Source organism: Eutrema salsugineum, unplaced genomic scaffold (assembly GCF_000478725.1).
Source record: "Eutrema salsugineum unplaced genomic scaffold, Eutsalg1_0 scaffold_5, whole genome shotgun sequence".
NCBI lineage: Eukaryota > Viridiplantae > Streptophyta > Magnoliopsida > Brassicales > Brassicaceae > Eutrema > Eutrema salsugineum.
This window is the reverse complement of record NW_006256612.1, coordinates 3,544,484-3,568,926: the sequence shown is the minus strand read 5'-3', so window position 1 is coordinate 3,568,926 and position 24,443 is coordinate 3,544,484. Positions and strand designations below refer to the sequence as shown.

Sequence of the window (24,443 nt, the reverse complement as noted above, 5' to 3'; positions counted from 1 at the left end):
CCCACTTCGTTTTCTCTCATTGGTCGTAAGCCGATGCTTTGGAGAAGAAAGCATCTTGCAAATTACTAATAAACACTCTTCACACTCTCTCACTCTCTCTAATTTCTCTCTCTTCAAATCCTACCATAAATCACACACACATATACACAAAAAAGTCTTTTTTTTTGTTCCATTAGTTATAGTTTGCTTTACAGCTCAATTAGTCGTCGTCTTCTTCCTCTGTCCTATTCTTGTTCATCCTCCTCCTCGTGGATCCATTTTTCTGAGGTTCATCTAAATTTACCATCTTTTCATTCTTTTGCTTTAAAGTTGTAACCTTTGAATCTGTGAAGAGTGCTGTTTTGGTGTATCGCTTGAATCGTTTTCCGATTTCGAGTTTTTGGATTTGTTTAAATTTTTTGAAGCTTTGGTTCTTCTTTTCGGTTCTTTTTCTAGGACTAAAAATGGTATCTCGAAATTTCGTAATCTCAGCTACACGTGAGCTGTTTGAGCTCGTGGTTGATGATAAATTTTGGAATTTTGGCAGAATCTCGCTCTTGCTTTCTGATTTTAGAAATTAAGAAGTGGGTTTGATCGGTTTGTGACAATTCCACTGTTCTGCGTACTCAAAATGTAGATGAGAGCATGCAAAAGGTTGTGTGGAGAGCTTTGATTTGTAATTAAGAATCAGTTGTTTGGTTTTATGCTAATCAATGAATTAATTACAATTGTTGCCCTGGAATAGTAATCATATAATCTGACAACAATACATATTTCCTCTGTTTTCAGGAGAGGCTGTTCTTTCAAATGATTTGTAGTAACTCTATTATGCTTGGACAGTGCCATGATGGGCATCTGTGAGATGAAAAGCTGCTGGTCATGGCTTCTTTTGATCTCATTGCTTTGTGCACTATCAAATGAAATCCAAGCGATTAGCTCTGATGGTACAGTGATGTGAATCACTATTGCTATTTATTGGCTTCTGGGTATTTTGTTGAGCTTTAATCCTTTTTTTGGCTCCTTACATTCTTCAGGCGAGGCGCTTCTGAGCTTCAGAAATGCAGTTAGTAGATCAGATAGTTTCATCCATCAGTGGAGACCAGAGGATCCGGATCCATGTAAATGGAATGGAGTGACATGTGATGCAAAAACGAAAAGAGTTATAACCTTGTAAGTTTTTTGAAACTTGTTGGGCTTTAAAATTTTTTTTTTTCTTCAGTATCTGTGGTCTCTAATGTTTCTTGTTTCGCAGGAATCTTACTTATCACAAAATAAACGGACTTTTACCTCCTGAGCTTGGAAATCTGGACCATTTGAGGCTTTTGTATGTCCTCTCTAACTTTATTTCAATTTTGAATGCTTAAGACTATACTCTTATGCTGATCATCAGTGTGACGTTGCAGAATGCTTCACAACAATGGTTTGTATGGACCAATACCTACAACATTGAGAAATTGCACGGCGTTGGAGGGAATGTAAGCGCTTCTCCAGGATATTTATGCTGATTCCACATGGTATCTGAGAGACCAAATCCAATTTTTCAAGGTCATCAAAATTGTCCAACTGTTTTTTGCAGTTACTTGCAGAGTAACTACTTAAGTGGACCAATCCCAGCTGAAATGGGAGACCTGCCTAGCCTTCAAAAGCTGTATGGTGTTTTTTCTTCCATCTAGTTGCAAATGCATCAGTCTTTTGGTCTCTGCAATATCTATTAGTGTTTTGTTCCATTTACTTCTCTCGCCATCTAGGATCATTGACTGCAGTGTGAATTAAAATTTGACAAGCACAATAGTGGTTTCTCCGGTTTCACTTATTTCGAATAGTGGTTGTACTCTTCTCTTGACTAAAATGGTTTTCCACTTGTTTATTTGATTTTCAAGGGATGTGTCAAGCAACTCTCTCAGTGGATCTATCCCTGCTTCACTTGCGCAGCTGAAAAAGCTTAGTGACTTGTGAGCACCTTAATCTCTATCTTCCGCTGTAGTTTTTCATATTCCAGTTCTCTGAATATTTCTGTTTCATCCGTCTTATGAAGCAATGTCTCAAACAACTTCCTGGTGGGGGAAATACCTTCAGACGGTGTGCTCTCCGGATTTTCTAAGAACTCGTAAGATAATAAATCCTTTTCTCCTTGCAGAGTTTAAACAATAAAGCTTCTTAAAGTTACATTTCTACAGCTGACCTTTAAAAGCTTCGGTTATATTTTGGGATGATATTTTGAACTATAGTAATCATTTAACCAGCTTGTGTCAGTGTAGACGAGATTTATTAGATTTTCTAACTGATACATTACCTCTACAGCTTCATTGGAAATCGTAAGTTGTGTGGAAAGCAAATTGCTGTCGTGTGCGAAGATGATAGTGGAAACCCTTCTTCAAATTCCCAATCAGCAGGTAAAGCAATAATGTATTCTAGCAGTTTTCTAAGACAGCTTCTGTTGTGGCTCTATCAATAATGTTATATATATTTGGTGCCTCCTACATTATAGGTCAAAATCAAAAGAAAAATTCTGGTAAGCTGCTTATTAGTGCATCAGCAACCGTAGGTGCGCTGCTTCTAGTGGCACTCATGTGTTTTTGGGGATGCTTTCTATATAAAAAGTTCGGTAAAGCCGAGAGTAAAAGCCTTGCAGTGGATGTTGGTGGAGGTGAGCCATGTTGATTCTTCTTTTTGTAGATATTATCTCATAATAAAGTAGAAAAGTTCAAGTTTCTCCATCTCTTAAAGCTTCAATATTTGTCAATTCAGGTGCATCTATTGTGATGTTCCACGGAGATTTGCCTTACTCTTCCAAAGACATCATTAAGAAACTGGAAATGTTGAATGAAGAGCACATAATCGGGTGTGGAGGCTTCGGAACAGTGTATAAGCTGGCCATGGATGATGGCAATGTTTTTGCTTTGAAAAGAATTGTAAAGTTAAACGAAGGGTTTGATCGTTTTTTTGAGAGGGAGCTTGAGATTCTTGGGAGCATCAAACACCGATACCTCGTGAATCTACGTGGATATTGCAATTCTCCAACATCAAAGCTACTGTTATATGATTACTTGCCCGGTGGTAGCCTTGATGAAGCACTTCATGGTATGACCAGTCTTCTCTTTACGGCTCTCTTACGTATTTATGAATGATTCACTGAGAAAGTATTGGTTCTTGAATTAGTAGAGAGAGGCGAGCAATTGGACTGGGATTCGCGTGTAAATATCATCATAGGAGCTGCGAAAGGGTTATCATATTTGCATCATGATTGTTCTCCTAGGATTATCCACCGTGATATAAAGTCGAGCAACATTTTGCTTGATGGCAATCTTGAGGCTCGTGTATCGGATTTTGGTCTTGCCAAGTTGTTGGAAGACGAAGAATCTCATATTACAACCATTGTTGCTGGCACATTTGGGTACTTAGCTCCAGGTAAATGCCCATTTAAGAGTCTTCACTTACATAAAGGTTTGATTTTTGAAATGCTGAGACTTTCTCATTTGACTTCCACTTGATAGAATATATGCAAAGTGGTAGAGCAACTGAGAAAACCGATGTATACAGCTTCGGGGTTTTGGTTCTTGAAATCATGAGTGGGAAACGACCAACTGATGCTTCCTTCATCGAGAAAGGCCTTAACGTTGTTGGTTGGGTATGCAAGTGACATCCTTTTTCGATATTGACATTTTGATTCGGCAAATTTTGACTTTGGTTAGATGTTCTTTGCAGCTAAAGTTCTTGATCAGCGAAAATCGGCCAAGGGAGATTGTTGAGCCGAACTGTGAAGGAATGCAGATAGAGAGCCTTGATGCTCTTCTATCAATAGCAACACAGTGCGTGTCTTCGATTCCAGAAGAGCGTCCCACGATGCATCGGGTTGTCCAGTTACTTGAGTCAGAGGTCATGACTCCTTGTCCCAGCGACTTTTATGATTCCAGCTCTGATTGATTGCATGAACCCACCAGCTGAAAAACCCGAGAACAAGTCAACAGAATCTGGTGGTTTCAGGGGAAAATCTTCAAATGCCTTGTGTCTACTCAATGTCCGGCTTTGCTCCCCAAGAAAACGTGCAAATGCCAGTGAAGAGCCATCATTAGTCTTTGTGTTGTGTTGCCATTTAATTTTCCTCCCAGTTTTACAAGATTCGAGCCATTCATTTTCATCCCCTTTTCTCTTCTTTTTTTTTTGTTTCTCCTGATTTTTGGTAAAAAAAACTTTTATTTGAACATGAAATTGAAATGTATAGTTGTGACCTTGTAGAAAAACTGGTCTCTGCCTCTGAATTGTTCTTTTGAAATAATCCATGTTTCTTCATCGTCTTCTTTCCCATATTATTATCCTTTGTGGCATTAAGCAAGAAACAGTCTGACATTAAATCTTGATATCGATTCAAAACCGATTCATTAGCTTATATTCACGAGCACTTGGACCATAAAGCAGGGAAGCAAATGTTCATGACTTAAGGGGAGTAGCTAGAAAGTGATTGGTATAGGTTGCATGTTACGTTATCTAACACAGTGAAGTTTCTAAATTTCATTTTCTTCATGTTCCAAACCCAACATCCAATTTTTAGTTTGATGCAGCAATGAGTTTATCTCATCCATTTTTGGGTGACATAATGGATCTCCAACAACAAATTCATGAGGAATCCCATCAACCTCTACAGAGCTGCAACCAGGAAACTTTCTGATTCCCAAATCTTTCATTTCCCTTCTCACAATGGCTACATCTTCCCATCTATTGGCAGATGCGTATACACTTGCAAGCAGAGTATGAGCACTGGAATCACTAACTTCCACTATCTCGAGCTTTTCCGCAACCCGTTCAGCTAACTTGACATTCCCATAGTTCCGAGCAGCGCTTAGCAGAGAACAGTACACAGGAACTAGAGTTTCATCGTTTTCATTTTGTATCTTATCTATCAATTCCTCTGCTTCATCTAACAATCCAGCTCTGCATAGCAAGTCAATCAGACAGCTATAGTGCTCTGATTTAGGCTGGATCTTATGTTCTTTGGTCATCGAGTGAAAAATTCTACGTCCTTCTGCTACAAATCCACCATGATTACAAGCTGTTAAAACCGCAACAAAGGTAATATCATCTAATCTGACATCGACATTTTCCATTTCGTAATACAACTCCAGTGCTCTCCTTGACATCCCGTTCATGGCAAGACCGTAGATAAGTGATGTCCAAGAAGCCGTGTCTCTCTCCTTGGTTTCATAGAAAACCTCTAGAGCTGTCTCTATGCACCCACATTTTGCATACATGTCTACAAGAGCAGTACCAACTACTTTATCTACTGCAACTCTGTTCTCATATATGTACCCATGGATCCACTTCCCTTGCTCTAAAGCTCCCGTCTGCCCACAACCTTTCAAGAGAGAGACTAGCACGAAGTTATCAAGCTTAACTCCCTCGGTTTGCATGCACCTGAACAGTTCCAACGCCTCATCAAACCGGTTAAACTGAACATACCCATTCATCATAGCTGTCCAAAGAACAACATCTTTCACGGGACTTCTCTCAAACAACTCTCTACCCTCATCAATTCTACCATTACTAACGTATCCAGAAACCATGCTAGTCCAACACTTGACATTCTTGCTTCTCACAGAATCGAAAACCACTCTAGCCTTATCTAGGCACCCGCATTTACAGAACATATCCACCAAAGCATTCCCAATCTTAACACTCATCTCAAATTCTGTCACAACATACCTGTGAATCCCTTCACCAATATCCAAATTCTTCAATGCAGAACAAGCCGAAAGAGTGCTCACGATTGTACCTTCGTCGGGCTTCAAATTGCTCTCTCGCCTCATCCGCTTAAACACAGCAATGGCATCCTCAAACCTCCCATGCCCAACATAACTTGAAATCAACCCGTTCCAAGAAACAACATCTCGTTCAGGCATTTCGTCGAACACTTTATGAGTGATCTCCATCTTACCCAATGAAGCATACATTCCCATGAGTGAATTACATACATAAGAATCGAACTCAAGCCCAGCTTTCATAGCGTAACCATGGACTTTCTCACCTTCTAAAACCTTCCTCAAACGTCCAATTGATTTCAGAACAACCGGCAAGGTGAAATTATCTGGATACAAGCCTTGCCCTCGCAATTCACCGAACAAAGCCAAAACTTTCGTGAAACTTTTAGTCTCAGCAAGAGATTTGAGCATCTTATTGTACATAATAAGTGATGGAGCTTGTACAGAACCCATGTTCATATCAGAAACACTCTTCAGTCTTCACACACAATTGAGAGAAAAATGTATTGATTTTGTGAGTACCAAAAGACCCGAAGAATAACTGCTCTGTTTAAAACATTAATAAAGAAGAGAAATGAAAATGCAAAGTTGTGAACTTTGTAGAATGCTCTGTGACTGAACAATTCATTCTTCTTCTGCATACTATTATTACCCTTTGTTACCGAAACCCAGAAACAGAGTCTTAAGATTCAAACTCGATTCGGTTTCTGAAGCTGATTTCAACCGACGTCCGATTAGAAATGCCGATTCATCAGCAGAACTTTAAAGAAAAAAAAAAAGCAAGCTTTACGAGAAAACTGCAACATAAACTGAACTGAGAAGGAAGATCATTAACATTTTCAGAGTCAAGTTACAGAAGAGAGTAGAGGACCCATCAAACAAAAGATACAACAGGATTTTCACACACAGGTGTGCAGAGATCGACTCAAGAGTAGACTATGACGAGACATAAGAAGAAGGAAGAAAAACAACACAGTGATATCTCTTACACAGATCATATTTACTCGTGGAAACATATCATACTTATGTATGTATATATATGTTATACGTTAAAGAAAGAGATCATTGTTGCTCCAGGTTTGCTTCCACGATTTTGCTCGCAGGAGCTTTCTCTTGTTTCTCCACATAAGCAGACGGAAACCATCCGGCTTTGCCCTTGTATTCTCCTTCCGACCAGCCTGTCCCAGCCACCTGAAATTCGTTTCACGAAACACCAAGATCTGTTGTTACATCGATCTTTCTCTGTTTTGTATAGTCGAAAGAAAGGTGGCGGGAAAATGTACCTGTCGCACTATTACATAATCATCAACCGCGAGACTCAGTTCCCCTTGGGCTTGAGCGTCAAACGGGTGCACAACCTGTCAAAAAACAATAAAACATAACTCTTGTTTCCCGGGATTTGTATAATCGACTCTTAACCGAGTCAAGTGTATTTGAAAGGCATCACCTTTGCAAGAAAGTAGGATTCATTTTGGGTGAGAAGTTGATGATTGTGATGATCATCAGATCCATTAGACTTTTCGACATCTTTCTGTGGACTAGACTTTATATCTTTCTGAGGAATGGAGTTGGTAACTTCCTGGGTACTAGACTTCATTTTGTCATTGGGATTTGATTTGGTTACTTCTTGGGGACTAGGCTTGATTTCTTCTCGGTGATTTGATTTGATCTCTGCACGCGGACTTGAATTCGTCTCTTCTTGGGGATGAGAAACACCAGCCTCTAGATGTAAAGGTAGGGACTTTGGTGATGATTCTATAGCTTCTTCCTCAGCAATCATCTGAACAAGAAGACAACCAGATCAAGCGACTAATTGTATGTATAGTCATTATCTAAATTTTGTAATAGCACGAGTTACTGACCTCAGAATGTAGCTTATCAAGGATATCAAGAGCATTACGATGATATGACCTCTCAGCTTCAACCTGCATTGGTAATTTCATTTCATATCCAATCCAGGGACCAGTAAATAAATCATGAGGTGAGATATGATTGAAGTGGAGATTACCAGAGCACGGAGGCGTTGATAAGTTATCTTCTGCTGCTGATTGTCGACTTCTAACATGGCCTTAGTAGCTTCTTTGCCAAGGGTTTTCATACTTGATTTGAGCTCAGCCAATCTCGATTCAGAATTCTTAAACTTCATGTAGGTTTCTTCAGACACATCAGATTCCTTCAATTTTGATCTTCTCCTCAGTACATCAGTTGCCTGTTAAAAAAAAAGCATTTTTTACCTCAAGAAACTTCAAATTGCCTCAAAACAAACCAAAGATAAGTTCAACAAGACTTTTACCTGTGCTTCGACTTCTTGTCTCAGCCTGTCATAGTGATTCACCAAATGCCTAGCATCCTCCAAAGGCGCACTATATATCATTGTACGAATTGGCTCACAAACCTACACAAATCAGATTCTGAAGCTTTATTAAACAATTACACGAACAAAGTTCTCGAGCACCCTGCCCGGTAAAAGATTAGAGAATGATATGAAATTGTTCCATAATTTTTACCTGCTCACTAAGAGTTCCAAGAAGAGTTTCCCTCTCATCTTCCACGGACTTGTAAGAGGTCCCAAAGTGATGCGCAATTCTCGAGAGAGGAGTATTAGCATCTGGATTCTCGTCTCCATATTTCTTAAAATCTTCAGCAAACTTCAACCCTATGGATACAGCATTCCAAATTTGGATCCCAAGAAGTATATATTATGCAAATGAGATGGAGGAGGAAACAACAAACTTACCTATCTCTACAACTTTCGTGCCTGTCGCAATGAAACCTTCGAGTCCACGAACGATATTCCTTTGCAAACGCTGTGAAGAAAGAAGTATGATCAACCAAAGCAAGAGATTTTAAGAGAAAAGTCTTCAGAAACCAAAATTATCTTTTACCTTTGCAGCCTTAGTAGAGCTATATAGATCTTGAAGTTTCTGATGACAATGAAGCTCTTCTTCATCAACAATAACTGCATCCGCATTAACATGCCCTAAATGCTTCAAAACCGCCTGCACAATAACCGGAATTTTATACTCAGAAACAAGCTTGCACACCCACTTCAGTCTTGTCTCTAATTATAACGTAATTCATAAAATCAAATACAAAAAGGCAAAATCGATTCCAAAACAAGCAAAGGTCCATACTTTTACATAAAAATAACCAATTCCTACGTCAACAATTAGTCACCAATCCTAGCTGCCCCAAGACTATAACTGAATCATCAAAGATTCCTCTTTTATTGAAATCACACAATCAATTTTCTAGCTTTTTATCAGTAACCAACCAGCCATAAATAAATCTAAGAAAAGGCATCTCGAGTGAAATACCCAGAACACATAAATCCACAAAAAAGGCGAAATAAAAGAAAAAGAAACACACTTGCTGTTGCCTCGCGACTTGCTCTCTGAGCTTTGCTGCTTGCTTTCTAATGGCTTCCATGGCTGAACTAAACGAAACTCAGAAGACCCAATAAAGAAACTCGGACTATTTGTTTCCTTTTTTTTTGTTCCTTCTCGTAGCGAAAGTCGGTTTCTTCACTACCAACTCACAGATCGAGAGAAAGCGATATTATTAAAAGAAAACGATAGATTTCGCTAAAAGGGGTAGCTATATTTACTCAAATAGAGGAAGCAGAGAGAGAGAAAGTCGAGTTTTTGACATTGATCCTTAACTCTTCTTTACAGGTAACAGTCAGGAGAGAAAAGGTAACGACAATGGAATTATAGTGGAGAAAGTTGAAGCTACTCCTTCGGTTCAACACTTTCTTTATGAGTGGTCGGTCTTTAACTTTGTATTCATTAATTATATATTTCATAAAATGTATTTATTTTTGTATTCAATCGCTTAGCTTAATATTCTGTTTCTGTCCTTTTTAATGGCAAATAATTATTGGACCGCTACAAGAAAACTATTATATTTACCTACATTTCGTTTATTTATTTGCCGAATTTCCTTTTCAACATGAGGTTATCATATAACTTTAGGAAAAAAATAAATCTTATCAAAACTCTATTTCAAATTATAAGTCTTTTTCTTTGCACAATCATAAGTATTTTTTAACTTAAAATAACTAGCACTTTCGTCGGTCTGGCTTCTCTTGAATATTCTTTTGGACTATATAACTGGTGTGGCTATTTTTTTTCGGGTTTTTTTTTTTGCTGTTGTAAAAGAAGAAGTTAAGAAATAGAGATATTATTATTCATACTGAATATTCGTTAATATTGCGTTACTTATCAGACTAAACAAAACCACACTAGCTTTCAACGACAACGTTTTGAGCTTCACAAGCTACCAGAGCAATCCATGCGCTGAAACGACACCGTCTTCTTCTCCAAGTCATACCCGACAAGAAAATCCATCTGAACCAAGTTCCCGTAGATAGCAACTTCAGTTGTCGGAATCATACTCAAACACACCATATCTTCACTCATCTTCACGAACGCGTTGATCGGACTCAGCTTCACGTCAGCTTCCGTGAAATGCATTGTTATCTCCGGCAAACCAATCGCTTTGTCTCCGGCTCTGAAACAGTACGGTAAAATCCCCTCCGGATCACTTACACGCTTTGCTCCGGTCACCTTTTTTTCCACCGCCGCACCAAAACCATCGTAAAATCCAGATTCAAGAAGCGTGAGCGTCGTGCCTGAATCGATTATGATGTTACCGGTCGTCGTCTTCGATTTCCCGGCGTCGTTTAAACCTCCTCCTCCTCCGGTGTACGGAAGCTTGGTTTTGCCGACGCTGATTGCTTCTAGGGTCAAGAAATAGTAAGTCTCGGGGACTTTTTGAACTAACGGCGTAGTGAGCACATTCGAATCTTTGCTTGCGCTTGAAGGAATCGAGTTGGTTCCTAGGTTTATGACACTTGTACCGTTTGTTGTAGATGACGTGTGTGACAAGCAATACGAGAATTTCTTCTCTATCGAAGAACCGAGCTGTGATACTAACGATAACGGACCGCCTCCTAGACCGATGATTCCAGATCCGGTTTCCTCGAACGTACCGCCGTTGTTGTAGCCGCAACCGAAGACTGTACCGGGGAAAGAAACAGAGGAGCCAGAGGAAGAATCAATGGAGATTGTTTCGGTTGCAACGTCTCCTTTTGAAAACGACTCGTCTCCATAAGAGTAACGGTATTTGCAGATGTTGTTCGACTCGTCGCATCCTTGTTCGCTTTCGGATAAAGCGTGACAGGCTTTGGAATCGCAAGATTCGGTTTTGTACGTCGAAGATTGCTTCTTGTCGAAAATTGGACTGTTTTGTTTGTAACATTGTTGACATGGTTTGCATTGGACCCAAGTTAGGTCACTTCCCGTGTCGGCGATGGCGAGGAGTTTCGACGGTGGAGTACCGATTGAGATGGTCATGAAGTATTCGCCGCCGGTTGCTATTAAACCGGATTGGAGATCGGTTTTGGTTGAGAAATGGCGGGAACGGGAGATTGAACGGAGGAAAGCGGCGTTGAGACGGTCGGAGACAGTGTGGAGAGGGTTGTAGAGTGGAGAATGGGGAGAGTCACGGTGGATTAGCTCGACGGTTAGGTTTGACCGGTGAGCTGAAGAAGAGGAAACGAAGAAGGTGATGGTTATGGCTAAGAGAGAGCAGTAGAGGAAAGTTTGAGTTGCCATTTTCGATTTGTTTTGGAAAGTTTTGTGGTGTGATGAGTGAGATCTTGCGAGTGTTTATAAACTGCAAGATAGGGAATGCGAAAAGGTTGAAACGGCAAGGAGTTTAGCGACGTGGTAATGAGGTGATTGATGGATTAGCTTTTAACTTTCATTAAGGTTGCTAAGTTATTGAGAGGTTTAGTGGAGATGTGGGATGATTAATGGCAATAAACAGATGTGACTTCTGAGTTTTCTTTCTTTTTTGCCTGTATCAAAATATGGATGTACTTGTGAGATTTATATTCTCATTTTTATGTTTTTATGATCATATACTTGTAATCTAGAAATTCATCATGCTTATTGAATCAACAAAAGCTTTGGACCTTTGGCTTTGATTACTAGTGTTTTTGAACAAGTAACGTAAATACCTTAACCAGTGTTTCTTCTTTTTATCTTTTTCAAATGATCAGTATTTCAAAACAACATTGGTTAATAGTTTTTGTTGCTGTTGTTAGCTTTGGTTGTATTCGCGTTGTATGTGCAGTTTTGAATTAATTTAATTGAATTAGTTATGAATTTGACATTTTGCTTTTAAATCATTTCTGAAAATTATTTGAAAAGTTAACTAGAAATAAAAGGATAAAAAAGAGTTCTTACCTGTTCATATTTACTAATTGAAGTTTGTCTTGTTTGCCACTGGATATTGTTAATGATGTTCTTGGTATAAATCAAAGTCTCACCAACTTAAAAAGGACGCAAATGGTAGAACTGATCTTTTATTTGCAGTTTTCATTTCATTGGATACTATATAGAATAGCATGTACAGTATATCAAACTTCATAATTCCAGTTTTAGAACTCCTACAATTAATTATATTAAAGTTTATTTATACTTCTGATTTTATTTTGCTAATACATATCTGTGAACATTTCTCCAAACCGAAAAAGTAAACCCAAAACCCATTTGCACATCCCACTTCTTAATCATCAAAATCGAATTTTGCCGATGCCTTTCTCGTCATTTTGATGATCTCAGCTGCTTCTTTTCGCATCTTCTGTTGCTCTTTGAGTGCCTTTTTCAGCATTTTCCTCTGATCTTCCACTGAAAACGCATTCAAATCAGATAAAAACTCGTCGAAATCCATGTCTCTCTCGCGACCAGAAGAGTAAGCAGCAGCACTAAACGATTTGCTGCTTTTGATGTTCTTCTTCTTCGCTGATGATTTGTTCGGAGAACGCCAAATGAATCCCATGATTTTCGATGGAGATAACTTATCAAACCACGAGCTTGAGGATGGCTTGGATTTCGATTTCGATCTCGATTTCTTTTCTGGTTCTGAATCCGATAACGGTGGTGTAGCTAAATCGATAGAAGAAGACGAAGATGACGGTCCGTTTCTGCGTTTCTCTTTAGGAAGCTTCTGGGTTCGTTTAACTGGCGAGAAAATCTTATACTCTCTCGATGAGCTCGAGCCGATGATTCCAGAATCCGAGAATTCCCCACTTCCATCTGAGACAAGCCCAGCTCTCGAACTTTTCTCAATACCCGATTTCACACCCAGATCGCGTTTCTTCCCTGAGAAAACACTCGAATCCTCATCAGATAAACTCACGGAACCACAATTTTTACCTGGATTTCGTCTGTTTCCCGAGAAATTCCCATCCTCCTTAGGGTAACACGCCACGCTCTTGGATTGCGCGAGATGCTTCTTCCTATTCTTCGACGAAGACGAAGAAACCGGGTCGGGTCGAGAAGCTGGAAGAGATTTGAGGCGACGGAAACGAGTTTCGAGATCATCGGGAAGAGTAGAAGAGTCGGCGAAGCCAGAACAGTTGATTGCGGCTACTTGCTCCAAAGCAGAAAGCTCCTTCGCTTGCGAAACCAGCTCTTCCACAGCTGAATCATCCGTATCCGAAAGATACCCAAAATCCGCCATTATCGATGAAAATGAAAAAAATTCTTAGGGTTTTTGCTTTTGGAGGAGCAAAGAGAGAAGAAAATGGAGGAAAGTGGCCACAACGGCTAATTCATGATTTTGTCAGTTACGCTGGCTCCGATACTGTGCGCGTCAATTTTGATGACTTTTCTGTTATATCATCTTTTAGTGTGGGACCCACGAAATGAGTGATTAGCCGTGTTTAAATTACTTTCTTAAAGACATTTTAATTCAAGTTTCGCGAGAAAGATTGTGTAGCTTTAATTTGTTTCACTATTAATCTTCCTGTGGCCTAAAAAAAGAGAGAAAGATTTGTGGTTTCTTTGTTACAATTTGATTCACAATGGATCAAGCTCCTTGTACGATGATGTTACGGAAACCCGGTCTTGTTCGAGCCGGTGATAAACCGGTTTGGTTCTCACGTACAGCAACAGACTTGAAGCGAGGCCAAGAAACGACAAGTAACCCCAAAACACAAACGTTTTGAAGTAGCAGTCTCTTCCAATGCAAACGACCGAGTCAGACACGACGTGTCTTATCTCAGGGCTTGCGTTGGCTTCGTAAATGGACGCAGCGACGAAACCGTATAAGAGCGAGCCGATGGGTATGTTTGTGATGAGAATGTTGTGGTTAACACCTACGCTATTGGGTCCAAAGAGATCAGATGTTATGGAGACAGCAGCTGCAAATATGAAACCCGAGCTTAGACCGATCAAGGCAGTTGCGGTCTGCAGTTGCTGTAAGGATGATATCGCTAGTAAAAAGAAAGCGATAGGAGTTGGCAAGAGTGCGATTGCAAACCAGCCGGTTCTTGTCAAACGAAATCTCCTGCAAGATGGAAAGATTTGATCGGATTTTTTCACATTAGACGTTCCTTAATCTAAGAAATGAAACTTACTTACTTGTGCATAAAATCTGGTGCGGCAGAGAGCAATCGACCAAAGAAGGAGAATGAAGAGTAGATCGTGACGAGGGTTGTCGAGCTTTGTCCCAAAGACTGAGCAATCTGTCCCAAATTGTTGCTATAAACAAGGCCAATCGTGCCACCACAGAAATAAGCAATGTAGTATAACCAAAACTCCAGTCTACTTATGAGCAATCGAAAGGAATGTTCATCACCGAGTCTCACTATGTTCCCTTCCTTCACGTTCTTCTGACTTGCAGTCCCCATATGTTCATACCCGGGTTTGTGCTCATCTATGTTAAGCATAACATAGCCAGAGCGGTCGTTGTTTAAACGATGGTTAATGGCAGGAAGAAAGTAATCCTGAGCATAAACGAGAAGAGGAGCACACAAGGGGAAAACCAGAAGGACTATAGCTCCAAGAAAATGGAAACGAGCTGATGTAGCCACCACATAGGTGCTCGAACTAGACAGGAGAAGGTGGAAGCTGGTCATGACGGCTAAGACATTCATAATGGCAAACACACGGGAGTCATGTCGTCGTGATTCGTTGTCTGGTGTAGAGTCTAGAGATGGTTTAGTAAGAACTGGGAAAAGGGCAGCAAAGGAAACCACAAGTGGAACCAGTGAGTTGAGCAGAAGGTATAGATTTGAGGACGGCGGGTTAATTGCATTGAAAGCGAGGGAGTATAAGGCTGCACTGATTCCATTGAAACTTACCGTAAGAGATAACGCGAGAGCTCGATTGGTCGGGAAATGGCGGATGCAGAGGATGAAACATGCTGTGTTGAACCAACATATGCTTAATCCAGCCAATAAGCAGCAGAAGAATACCTATCATGATCAAAAGATTTCATAAACTACTTCAAAAGAAAATGCTGTTCTTTCACTATTCTGAATATCTACAAGAACTGAAGCAACATGTCATATTAGTGAAACGGAATTCTTGTTTAAGGTTCTCTATGATCTTCTTCTAATCAATGGTATTTAGCGCAACAATGGTCTAATTCGGCGAAAAATTAAAGCTATGTCTTGAGAATGATATCGATCAACAAGAATTTGGTGTGAATCTTCCGGATTCAAATTGAGTTTATACAGATATGTACCAGAAAATAAGGGAGAGTGATGATGTTGGTGATGACAAGCCATTGAACACCATAGCCAACAAAGCCCATACCCGCCGCCGCAAAAAGAACGACGGAGAGAGGGAGATAACCTAGAGCGATCCCCGACGACCACCCGAACGCTTTTCCCAAATCGGAAGCCACCGCGAGGTAATTCAACCTGACCTGAGAGATCCCGAGTACTGATTTGAGATGGGAGGAGTAAGCCGAGAAATCGAAGTTAGTCCCCGTCGATGCCTGGATCCAGATCGCCGCCACGAGCACAGTCCATTTCCGCCAGCGACCGAACATGGTCCTGAGAGGCGGCGGGTGTTTCCGGTGAAACTTTGCTTCGCCGTCGTCGTCGAAGGAGGCTCGGTTAGGTCGGAGTTTGTCTGAGGCATCTTTGATACGAGGTCTCATATACAATGGGAAGATGGATAATGGAAATGGTGAGGTGATGTTGACCGATGAAGGAAAAAAAGCGTATAGTTGTTGATCTACCGCTTTTGATCTTTTTGAAGAGAGTGCTTTTGGGATTTTCCTGGGAAAATTTTGTTTATTTCCGGTGAGTGTGACACACCCACTATTGTTGAACCTTTTTTTTTTGTTTTTGGATAATTGGAAAAACATTAAAAAATGTCTAAATAATTAAGAAAAAATATATACATTACAATCTTTAAATATTAAAAAACATAATTTTTTTGTTTAAAATTTTAAAGTTTGAAAACTAAGTTTTAAGGATTATAGTTAGGGTTTAGTATTATAAATCTTAGGAATTATTTTTTAAATATAGGGGTTTTTAAATTTTTCATTGTAGATTTAAATTCTTTTTGTTATTTTAAAAATATATATTTTCTGAATTTTTGTAGTTGATACCAAAAAATTTTTTAACGAGGGCTTTCTTTTCAACTTTGTTTTAAGTTATTTAGTGTTTCTTATATTAATTTAATGTACACATGTCGTATCTACTTGTTTCTTTTATTAGATGTCCTAGTTTTACTTTGAAGTCATGAAGTTGTGTGTGTATAAACGTAAGTTACGTAACTATCGAATTAAACGTAAATTAAAAGTTAAAACAAGAACTGATAATTGAGCAATCTTACACCGTAGACTAAAGAAACATGTCCGTATCACGTATTCACGTGGTTAGACCAACCAAATTTTAATTGTCAAACAAACATTACCATCAATTGTAGTGGTTGAGATTTGGTGTGGCCGTGTGGCTTATCTTCATTAAGGTTTAAGCAGTCGCTGCCGTAAGGTTTCTGCAAAAAAAGTAAATATAAACCAAATATAACTTACATCAAGACTTATCTATGAACAGAGTAATCCGATTAAGTGCGAATCTAATTACACATTTTGTTTTAGATGAACTTATTATACATAATACTTTACATTCTTCCTTGGTATATTTGTTCTCTTCTTTAACTTTGGGTTCGTTATTGTAAATCTGTTGTGGAACTCAAAGAGACACTAATCGATTTTTTTAACCGAATCATCCCAAAAACTAAAATCGATTAAGACCTTACCATGCATGTCCCAATTTTTTTTTGTTTTGTTTTTGCTGTATCTGTCTAAAACATTATTGTTATGGTCAACAACATGCACCATGTGAAAAAATAAATGAGGATGGTGACGGAACAACAACATTATCACAAATTATCAAATTATATATACTTTTTAATCTAAAATCAACTTAAAAGTATAATTGCAAACACAATTTTTTATTTATGTGATAGTTAACCCTTAACCAGCCCATGCCTATGATTTTGACTGAAATATAAATTGTGTTTAATTTTCTTAAAATTACCCAACCTGAACAAAAAAAAAACAAAATCTTCTGCGTGGGGAATGCTGACATGGCATTGACGTGGCAGTTGTTAAGAGATGACAGTACACGCAACCGCTGAAGAAAGTTTCGATCTCTCACGAGTCACGAATATTCTTTCAGCAAAACCAAACCTTCCATTCAATTTCCCAGCTGTCACTCTATTCAGTTTTTTTTTTCTTTTCAAACGACCTTTTTTTTTTGTTCTTGTTTGTTTCCTCTTCTTCTTCTTCTCTCTCGCGATTTCGCTTTCATCAAATCAAATCTCTCATATCGCGTCTTCTTTTTTTTTGTTAATTCCCGTTCCAAAGCTTCGTCCTTTCTGACCCTTCTGTATCGAAAGATTGTTTTTTTTTCCTTCTCGGTATAGAGTTGATTCTATTTTGTCTTTGTAGGGTTTTGTTAATAATTTTTTCCTGGAAACTCGTAATTGATTCAAAATTAGTCCTCTTTTGCTTTCTTTCTGACTACTGATCATTGATTATTATGATTTTTGATCAGATGGAAGATACAGAGGCACGTTTAGGAACTCGGGAGGTTAATGAAACCTCTCCGGATTTGTTGAAGAACACGCCTTCAAACATCGCTAGATTAGAAGATGTAATTGAGCAATGCCATGGCAGACAAAAGTATCTCGCTCAGACCACAAGTCCTTCAGATGGGAGTGATGTTCGTTGGTACTTCTGTAAGGTTCCTCTAGCTGAAAACGGTGAGTCTTCCAATTTTCGAAACATATATTTCGGAGAAGAATGGGGAAGGAAAAAAAAAGAAATTGATGCATCATCCTCTAGTGCTCGTATATCCAAAATTCTGATTGCATGTTTTGTCATTTACCTTCAGAATTAGCTGCTTCAGTACCTCGCACTGATGTAGTAGGAAAGAGTGAGTATTTCCGTTTTGGTATGAGGGATTCTCTTGCGATTGAGGCATCTTTCCTGCAGGTTCTTCTTCTTATTCTAAGCTTTTGTAGTTTTACTTTGTATTTGTGCTGTTTGGTTCAAAATTTGAGTGAAACTGAGATATCTAAGAAAGTTCTGTTTCTCCTGGGAATTTTGTGGAATAGAGAGAGGATGAGTTGCTGTCACTCTGGTGGAAAGAGTATGCAGAATGCAGCGAAGGGCCTATACCACAAGTTAATCTTAAAAATAAATCGAATAAGCCGTCGATTGAAACTCCTTCAGAAGCTTCTGTGTCTTATGAAGTTGAAGAGGAGAGAGTCGGTGTACCTGTTAAGGGTGGGCTATATGAGGTACCACCGTTCTTTGCAGAGATTTGAAGAGTGTTTTTATAATTTTCCTTGTAAAACTTAACATTTGGAACCAACTTTAAGTCCTTACATTCAATCCATGTTTCTGACCAAGGGACTGGAATGCTGCAGGTGGACTTGGTGAGGAGGCATTGTTTTCCCGTGTACTGGAATGGAGACAATCGGCGTGTGCTTAGAGGCCATTGGTTTGCTCGTAAAGGTGGCCTAGACTGGCTTCCAATTCCAGAAACTGTTGCTGAACAGTTGGAGGTCGCATATCGTAACAAGGTTATATGTCTTCCTCTGGAGTATATTACTAGAACCAGAAAAGTTTTCTAGCTGATGCTTTTACCGTTTGTGTTTTTGGTTTTTAAGGTTTATTCATACATGTTGTTGATGGTATGAGTCATATGACTATAGCACCAATTTAATTTGGCCTTTTTTCACCTAGGTTTGGCGGAGAAGAAGTTTTCAACCCTCTGGACTTTTTGCAGCTCGTGTCGATTTGCAGGGTTCCAGTCTGGTATGTGTTTGGTTTCATGGGGAAGAAACTGTAATTATCTTTCCAGCTAAATGGTTGCATATATAATATTGTCTGAAGTTGTTAACGTAGGGACTCCATGCTCTCTTTACCGGGGAAGATGGTACCTGGGAAGCGTGGCTTAATGTTGATCCCTCTGGTTTCTCTGGTATTGTTGGATATACTGGGACTGGAATTAAGTTGCGACGTGGCTATGCGGGCTCCTACTCTCCTAAACCTACGCAGGTTTTAACATTATTCTGTTTGTTTTTAGTTAATTTCTTTGACCCTTAACTTTGCACTCTATATGGGAAATGGAATCAAGTCTCACATTTTTATGTTATTGTGCTTCTTTTCAGGAAGAACTACGCCAGCAAAAGGAGGAAGAAATGGATGACTATTGTTCTCAAGTATGTCTTTTCTTCTGTGAACCGCGTTTGCATATAGAGCATCTAATCTCTGTCGTCCAATTATTTTCTGAATATCTCAAAGTTTGTGTCTGTGTTATTGTGTCCAGGTACCTGTTCGGCATCTTGTATTTATGGTTCACGGTATTGGCCAAAAAGTAGAAAAGTCTAATCTTGTTGATGACGTTGGAAACTTCCGTCAAATCACAGCAGCTTTAGGTGAACGTCATCTAACCTCTCATCAGCGCGGCACTCAAAGAGTCCTTTTCATCCCATGCCAGGTGACTCTATATATATAAATCATATTTTGTTTCTGTTTTATCTTTGTGTAGTATGATCTTACTTCACATATGCCTTCTTTTTCTTTTGTTTCTGTAGTGGAGAAAGGGTCTAAAGCTAAGTGGTGAAGCTGCTGTTGATAAATGTACTTTAGACGGTGTACGGCGTTTACGAGAGATGCTGAGCGCAACTGTTCATGATGTGTTATACTACATGAGCCCCATTTATTGCCAGGCTATAATTGATTCGGTAGTGTGCAGTTTCTCCAATTTGATGATCTCTTTGTCTTGGAAGTGCCAAATTGAAATTTGTGATTTAGTTTTGGAATTTTTGTCAGCCACCTTATTAGACACTGTTACTTTCATCTTTGGTATCGTTATGATTTGTGCTTCTTTACATCTTTCAGGTTTCAAACCAGCTGAATAGACTGTATGTGAAATTTTTAAAACGGAACCCGGACTATGATGGAAAGGTGCCCATTTGGTTAAGTCCATTCATCAACTTGTAACTAGTGTAAGCTCGCATTGAATTAAAATTCATGTTCTGTTTATGGGGTTTTACAGATTTCCATTTATGGACATTCTCTGGGGAGTGTTCTCTCCTATGACATCTTATGTCATCAGCACAATTTATCATCCCCATTTCCGATGGATTCAGTATACAAAAAGTTTTTCCCAGATGAAGATTCTCCTCCAATTCCAGCTAGCGCTGACAAACCCTGTAGTTCTTCGCGTCAGTCGTCAAATCTTGAGCCAGAGGAATCTAACCAGTTGAATAACACCGAGGAAATCACAGGTCAAGATAATGACATGATGGATAAAGAATCAACGGTATTGGAGCATCATGATGTCATCCAGGAAGCTCCTGCGTCAATCTCTGATTCTATAGTAGAGAATGTGGGTTTTGAAAGAATAGGCAGCCAGGAAGATGACCATCATGATTCTAGTGGTGCTATTTCCTCTCAGGATGGACCAGATGGAGCTGACTGTAGAACACCTGATACTTCATCTTCTTCATCCTGTTCTCCAGAAAATTCATTTGTTGAAAAATGTGACAATTCTGATACCGATGAGACAATCAAGTTATTACGAGAAGAGGTAAATATTGGCACTTCCAATTTTCCAGTTCTTTGATCAGATTATGAAGTTTAGGTTCTTGCAAGCTTTCACTCGTGTTCACAGCATCTCTTACTTTCTAAAGTTTGTTTTCTCTGTGGAAGTGTTTTCCAATTTCTTTGCTGATTGACCAAAACAATTCATTAACGGTGGAATTTGTTATTCCAGGTTAAGTCATTGAGGTCAAAAGTAGCACAACTGCAATCAGAAAATGCCAGAATATTGACGGATGGTATTAGTGCTGAAACCCGAGTGCTATCTTTCCGATATTTCGAGTAGTGTTTGAAGAATTATTTCTTGTACATCTTAGTGATGATATGAACTGTTATCAACAGGAAAAGCCAAGACATCGGTGATGCCTGAGCAGCACATCAACGAGAAAGCGCCAACTAAAGATCCCAATGCACCTTCAAGCTTTACTCCTCATATCAAGTACCAAAAGCTTGAGTTCAAGGTGTGGGATCGTAGAGTTTAAAATGTCTTTATCGCATTCGGAAACCAGACTGAAAAAAATGTCATCCTAACTTTTAACTGCATAATCTTCTCAGGTTGACACTTTCTTTGCAGTTGGGTCGCCTCTTGGAGTCTTTCTCGCCCTTCGAAATATACGTCTTGGGATAGGTAATACTTGTTCACTAGAGCTTTCAATTGTTTTTGGTTTTTACGTAATTGGAAAAACAATAAATCCATAGATAAGCAATCAAAGATATTTGGCTCAATTCTTCTTTTTCTTGTCTGTTCTTTTCTATTGAATTGCTTCTCTACCTTTCTTTTGCGAATTCTTTTTATATGGTATAAAAGTTGTTCAACATGTCCTAGGTAAGGGAAAAGATTACTGGGAAGAGGAGAATGTTATTGAAGAGATGCCAGCTTGTCGTCGAATGTTCAACATTTTTCACCCATATGATCCTGTTGCATATAGGTTAGTCTTCTTACAGAGAAAACAGTGTGTAGCTAGTTTATGATCTCACTGTCTTTATTACGTCCTTTCTGAAACTGTGAAACACCAAAACTGGAACTTTGCGTTTCATGCAGAGTGGAGCCACTTGTCTGCAAAGAGTACCTCCCCAAACGACCCGTTATTATTCCCTACCACAGAGGTGGCAAGCGGTTGCATATTGGATTACAGGTAATTGAAATCTTGTCGTTTGGTGTTTCTTTGTTGCTTCCTCTTCTAATTCGTTTGTTCTATGTAATAATGTTCTATAGGATTTCAGAGAGGATTTTGCGGCGCGTTCCCAAAGAGTAATGAATCATTTTGATTCCGTACGGGTATGTGTTTTCCTGACTTGTAATTAGTTTTCTCTATGTTATCACTTTGACCTCAAGTTGTTATCTTTTACAATTCAATTTACAAAAGACTTGTCTTTGATTCTCATTCAGACAAGAGTTCTCACTATTTGCCAATCTAAAAGCTCCGATAAACTCGAAGGTAAAAAAGTCTATAACTTTGCAAGCTTTTTCACTTCCTTTTAAAGGCTCCAAATCTCATCTTTTAATGTAACTTGCATGCGTGATTGAACAGAGACGGAAGAAACTGATGACGAAAAGGATGGAAGGTCTTATGGTTCCTTAATGATGGAGAGACTAACCGGAACTCGAGAGGGTCGAATAGATCACATGCTTCAGGTGAAATTTTGATGCATTTCCACTTAATTGATAACTGTCTATCTGTGATTCTTGGAAACTGGAGTTGATTGAAGAATAAACACGCATCGGATTTGCTCTCGCTAGCTTGCAAATATTAATTGGTGAAATATGTGGGTGATGCAGGATAAAACCTTTGAGCATCCGTATCTACAAGCCATAGGAGCTCATACGTAAGTGAAACTTTTCATTGATAACAAATACTTTTTCGTTCAGAGCCAAGAACTCAAGACTGTTAAATATTGTGCAGAAACTATTGGAGAGATAATGATACTGCTCTTTTCATAATCAAACACTTGTACCGCGAGTTACCAGACGGACCAAACTCACCCAGGGAATCCACCGAAGGAGATGATAGTCCAAAAGACTCAAGTAGACCTCATAGCTGGATAGACAGAAGAGAGAGTAATGATGCTGATGAAGAGCTTCCTTTAACATTCTCCAACAAACAAATCGCCAGAAGCTTCTCTGCAGAAGCCAAGAAATATATAAAGAAGCCTTGAAGACTTTGATCATAGGTTTAAATATCTGAAATCCGGCGAGAGCTCCCTGATATTTTGTTTTTGTTTACTGTGCATAGGTAACATATATAGTGCAGATAATGTAAAAAATAAAAACTCAGGCTCCATGGTTTTGCCTCATTGTAACCATAGTTTTACAGATAATAAAGAAAAACGATGGAAAGCTTCTTCCTCTGAGCTTATTTTCTCGTGTTAGCTGAGCTTCTTTTCAGGTCTGGAGTTGAAGATGTTTAGCAGACATTGGCTGAAAAACCGAGTCGGACTCTAAAGCTGCAGCGAGATCAGGCCACACGATAGCTGAAACTGACCACGAGCCATCATTGCAGGCGCTAGGTCGCTGGTTAAGGTAGCCAACTCCTATTTTCTCAATCGTTGAACATACAGTTCCAAGGAAAGGAGCACCAAATCCAAAATCCAACTCAGCCACAGGGAACCGTCGTCCTGAAGACAAGACCAAAGCTGGTCCTTCTTGTCCGAGAACCACCCGAGCCAACATCAGTCCAGGTCGGTGACTCTCGATCCAATCTATCAAATCTTTGAAATGGGAATCGTTTGTCACTTCGTTTATCGAGTTATGCACTATGTTTGCTATCTCTGATACATGGTTTTGCTTCAGATTTTCGACAGTGGCTTCACCTACAGCTACAGACAAGACGTTTCCTATGTAGCTCGAGGTAACGGTCTCAAGTCTTCCTCTACCGTCAACAAGCCAGCCCATCTTGCAGGTTTTATGACCACTCTCTATAGAATCCACCATTTTCTTCCATACATAAGCGGAGAAAGCTTCGATCTTTGTCCTGCTCTCTCCGTTTACAGTAGCTAGAGCATGCAACGCGTTTATGCTCAAAGCATCGATGTGATAGAGACGCTTGATGAGCGTTTTTGGCATTGGTATGTTCTTAATCTCTTCCTCGCTGCATTTGATAAATGTTTTGTCTAACAGAGGGTGGTAACGTGGAGGAGAGCGCGCACGGAGTAGATTTCTCCGGTGATCTGGTATACATGAAACCGGCTGATTTCTTGATATCTCTGACCACGACGTGAGGAATTTCCCGAAAGAGTTCGCGTCTCCTAAAGCGTGATCGAATGTGAATGTTATAGAGAGGCCTCCGCATTCGAACTCTGTCGCTTGAATCTGTAAAGCGAAATCCGGGTTAACCCGGACCAGCTTTGCTTGGAGAAGCGCGTCGAGATTGTAAAAATCCAGACTTTTGAGATCTTGATTAGCTCGGGCTTCTACTAGCAAAGCTCCATTGTTGTTGCAGACGATCATAGGCTCTTCTTGAGTGGTTTCGTTTTGAACGATCTGACCCGCGAAAGGGTAGAAGTAGTTAAGAGTTTCGGCGAGAGTGGCTTTGAGGGATTTGACGATGGAATCAAAGGTTAATAACAAGTGAGGTTGCTTGGGGTAGAAGTAAAAGTAGGTCACCGGAAAACGGCCAGAAAGAAGGTCGAGATTTGAGAGAGAAAGGCTATGAACTTTCTCCGGCTTGTCGCCGGAAGCTTTAACTACGAACTCTCCGGTAAAACTAACATCTAACATTTTCATTTTCAGTTCCAATAGGTGTAAAATTCTCAAGGGAATGCTTATGAGCTGGATGATGA

At 39.4% G+C, this 24,443-nt stretch overlaps 8 protein-coding genes across 9 annotated transcripts; 2 read left to right on the top strand and 6 right to left on the bottom strand.

Moving 5' to 3' along the window:
• The first annotated feature begins 92 nt into the window (after positions 1–92).
• On the top strand, positions 93–4,275 carry LOC18991928 (LRR receptor-like serine/threonine-protein kinase FEI 1). 2 transcript variants are annotated; one of them, XM_006415268.2, is made up of 14 exons: positions 93–267; positions 769–923; positions 1,014–1,149; positions 1,232–1,303; positions 1,383–1,454; positions 1,556–1,627; positions 1,860–1,931; positions 2,015–2,086; positions 2,281–2,372; positions 2,468–2,626; positions 2,728–3,060; positions 3,142–3,387; positions 3,474–3,607; positions 3,685–4,275. In XM_006415268.2, exons 2-14 carry the CDS (start codon positions 824–826, stop codon positions 3,901–3,903), a joined length of 1,779 nt encoding a protein of 592 aa, XP_006415331.1. In that variant the 5' UTR covers positions 93–267; positions 769–823; the 3' UTR covers positions 3,904–4,275. The 2 variants fall into 2 exon arrangements, with proteins under 2 accessions (XP_006415331.1, XP_006415332.1); XM_006415269.2 differs by having other exon boundaries at positions 3,139–3,387.
• A 168-nt stretch (positions 4,276–4,443) lies between these two features.
• LOC18991927 (pentatricopeptide repeat-containing protein At1g31430) lies at positions 4,444–6,268 on the bottom strand. The gene has a single exon (XM_006415265.2). It carries the CDS (start codon positions 6,189–6,191, stop codon positions 4,482–4,484), a length of 1,710 nt encoding a protein of 569 aa, XP_006415328.1. The 5' UTR covers positions 6,192–6,268; the 3' UTR covers positions 4,444–4,481.
• A 274-nt stretch (positions 6,269–6,542) lies between these two features.
• LOC18991926 (SH3 domain-containing protein 1) lies at positions 6,543–9,462 on the bottom strand. Its single transcript, XM_006415264.2, has 10 exons — positions 9,102–9,462; positions 8,618–8,731; positions 8,470–8,539; positions 8,240–8,388; positions 8,026–8,127; positions 7,741–7,941; positions 7,595–7,657; positions 7,180–7,512; positions 7,016–7,090; positions 6,543–6,923 (listed from the first exon to the last, which is right to left on the bottom strand). Exons 1-10 carry the CDS (start codon positions 9,159–9,161, stop codon positions 6,795–6,797), a joined length of 1,296 nt encoding a protein of 431 aa, XP_006415327.1. The 5' UTR covers positions 9,162–9,462; the 3' UTR covers positions 6,543–6,794.
• Positions 9,463–10,003: 541 nt separating this feature from the next.
• Positions 10,004–11,350, bottom strand: LOC18991925 (probable aspartic protease At2g35615). The gene has a single exon (XM_006415263.1). It carries the CDS (start codon positions 11,348–11,350, stop codon positions 10,004–10,006), a length of 1,347 nt encoding a protein of 448 aa, XP_006415326.1.
• Positions 11,351–12,150: 800 nt separating this feature from the next.
• On the bottom strand, positions 12,151–13,369 carry LOC18991924. The gene has a single exon (XM_006415262.2). The coding sequence runs from the start codon at positions 13,263–13,265 to the stop codon at positions 12,309–12,311; it is 957 nt and encodes a 318-aa protein (XP_006415325.1). The 5' UTR covers positions 13,266–13,369; the 3' UTR covers positions 12,151–12,308.
• Positions 13,370–13,520: 151 nt separating this feature from the next.
• LOC18991922 (protein NUCLEAR FUSION DEFECTIVE 4) lies at positions 13,521–15,695 on the bottom strand. Its single transcript, XM_006415261.2, has 3 exons — positions 15,276–15,695; positions 14,168–15,003; positions 13,521–14,093 (listed from the first exon to the last, which is right to left on the bottom strand). Exons 1-3 carry the CDS (start codon positions 15,693–15,695, stop codon positions 13,604–13,606), a joined length of 1,746 nt encoding a protein of 581 aa, XP_006415324.1. The 3' UTR covers positions 13,521–13,603.
• Positions 15,696–17,329: 1,634 nt separating this feature from the next.
• On the top strand, positions 17,330–23,002 carry LOC18991923 (phospholipase SGR2). Its single transcript, XM_006415259.2, has 22 exons — positions 17,330–17,467; positions 17,605–17,812; positions 17,944–18,044; positions 18,167–18,352; positions 18,482–18,637; positions 18,801–18,872; positions 18,963–19,115; positions 19,229–19,279; positions 19,387–19,557; positions 19,655–19,804; positions 19,962–20,027; positions 20,119–20,652; positions 20,839–20,902; positions 21,006–21,124; positions 21,219–21,291; positions 21,490–21,592; positions 21,706–21,799; positions 21,880–21,942; positions 22,054–22,102; positions 22,196–22,299; positions 22,444–22,490; positions 22,568–23,002. The coding sequence occupies exons 2-22, from the start codon at positions 17,605–17,607 to the stop codon at positions 22,818–22,820; spliced, it is 2,817 nt and encodes a 938-aa protein (XP_006415322.1). The 5' UTR covers positions 17,330–17,467; the 3' UTR covers positions 22,821–23,002.
• A 32-nt stretch (positions 23,003–23,034) lies between these two features.
• LOC18991921 (shikimate O-hydroxycinnamoyltransferase) lies at positions 23,035–24,396 on the bottom strand. Its single transcript, XM_006415260.2, has one exon. It carries the CDS (start codon positions 24,385–24,387, stop codon positions 23,047–23,049), a length of 1,341 nt encoding a protein of 446 aa, XP_006415323.1. The 5' UTR covers positions 24,388–24,396; the 3' UTR covers positions 23,035–23,046.
• Positions 24,397–24,443: the final 47 nt, after the last annotated feature.

Excerpts from the sequence above, each read along its gene's own strand:
- LOC18991928 (XM_006415269.2), top strand. The coding sequence starts at position 824 with ATGATGGGCATCTGTGAGATGAAAAGCTGCTGGTCATGGCTTCTTTTG. Across the intron at positions 1,932-2,014 it reads CTGAAAAAGCTTAGTGACTT|CAATGTCTCAAACAACTTCC; the intron begins GTGAGCACCTTA and ends CGTCTTATGAAG. Across the intron at positions 2,373-2,467 it reads TTCAAATTCCCAATCAGCAG|GTCAAAATCAAAAGAAAAAT; the intron begins GTAAAGCAATAA and ends CCTACATTATAG.
- LOC18991927 (XM_006415265.2), bottom strand. The coding sequence starts at position 6,191 with ATGAACATGGGTTCTGTACAAGCTCCATCACTTATTATGTACAATAAG.
- LOC18991926 (XM_006415264.2), bottom strand. The coding sequence starts at position 9,161 with ATGGAAGCCATTAGAAAGCAAGCAGCAAAGCTCAGAGAGCAAGTCGCG. Across the intron at positions 8,540-8,617 it reads GCTCTACTAAGGCTGCAAAG|CGTTTGCAAAGGAATATCGT; the intron begins GTAAAAGATAAT and ends CTTTCTTCACAG. Across the intron at positions 7,658-7,740 it reads ATCAACGCCTCCGTGCTCTG|GTTGAAGCTGAGAGGTCATA; the intron begins GTAATCTCCACT and ends TTACCAATGCAG.
- LOC18991925 (XM_006415263.1), bottom strand. The coding sequence starts at position 11,350 with ATGGCAACTCAAACTTTCCTCTACTGCTCTCTCTTAGCCATAACCATC.
- LOC18991924 (XM_006415262.2), bottom strand. The coding sequence starts at position 13,265 with ATGGCGGATTTTGGGTATCTTTCGGATACGGATGATTCAGCTGTGGAA.
- LOC18991922 (XM_006415261.2), bottom strand. The coding sequence starts at position 15,695 with ATGAGACCTCGTATCAAAGATGCCTCAGACAAACTCCGACCTAACCGA. Across the intron at positions 15,004-15,275 it reads TCACTCTCCCTTATTTTCTG|GTATTCTTCTGCTGCTTATT; the intron begins GTACATATCTGT and ends TGATCATGATAG. Across the intron at positions 14,094-14,167 it reads GCACCAGATTTTATGCACAA|GAGATTTCGTTTGACAAGAA; the intron begins GTAAGTAAGTTT and ends TCCATCTTGCAG.
- LOC18991923 (XM_006415259.2), top strand. The coding sequence starts at position 17,605 with ATGGAAGATACAGAGGCACGTTTAGGAACTCGGGAGGTTAATGAAACC. Across the intron at positions 18,045-18,166 it reads TTGAGGCATCTTTCCTGCAG|AGAGAGGATGAGTTGCTGTC; the intron begins GTTCTTCTTCTT and ends TTTGTGGAATAG. Across the intron at positions 21,292-21,489 it reads AAATATACGTCTTGGGATAG|GTAAGGGAAAAGATTACTGG; the intron begins GTAATACTTGTT and ends AACATGTCCTAG.
- LOC18991921 (XM_006415260.2), bottom strand. The coding sequence starts at position 24,387 with ATGAAAATGTTAGATGTTAGTTTTACCGGAGAGTTCGTAGTTAAAGCT.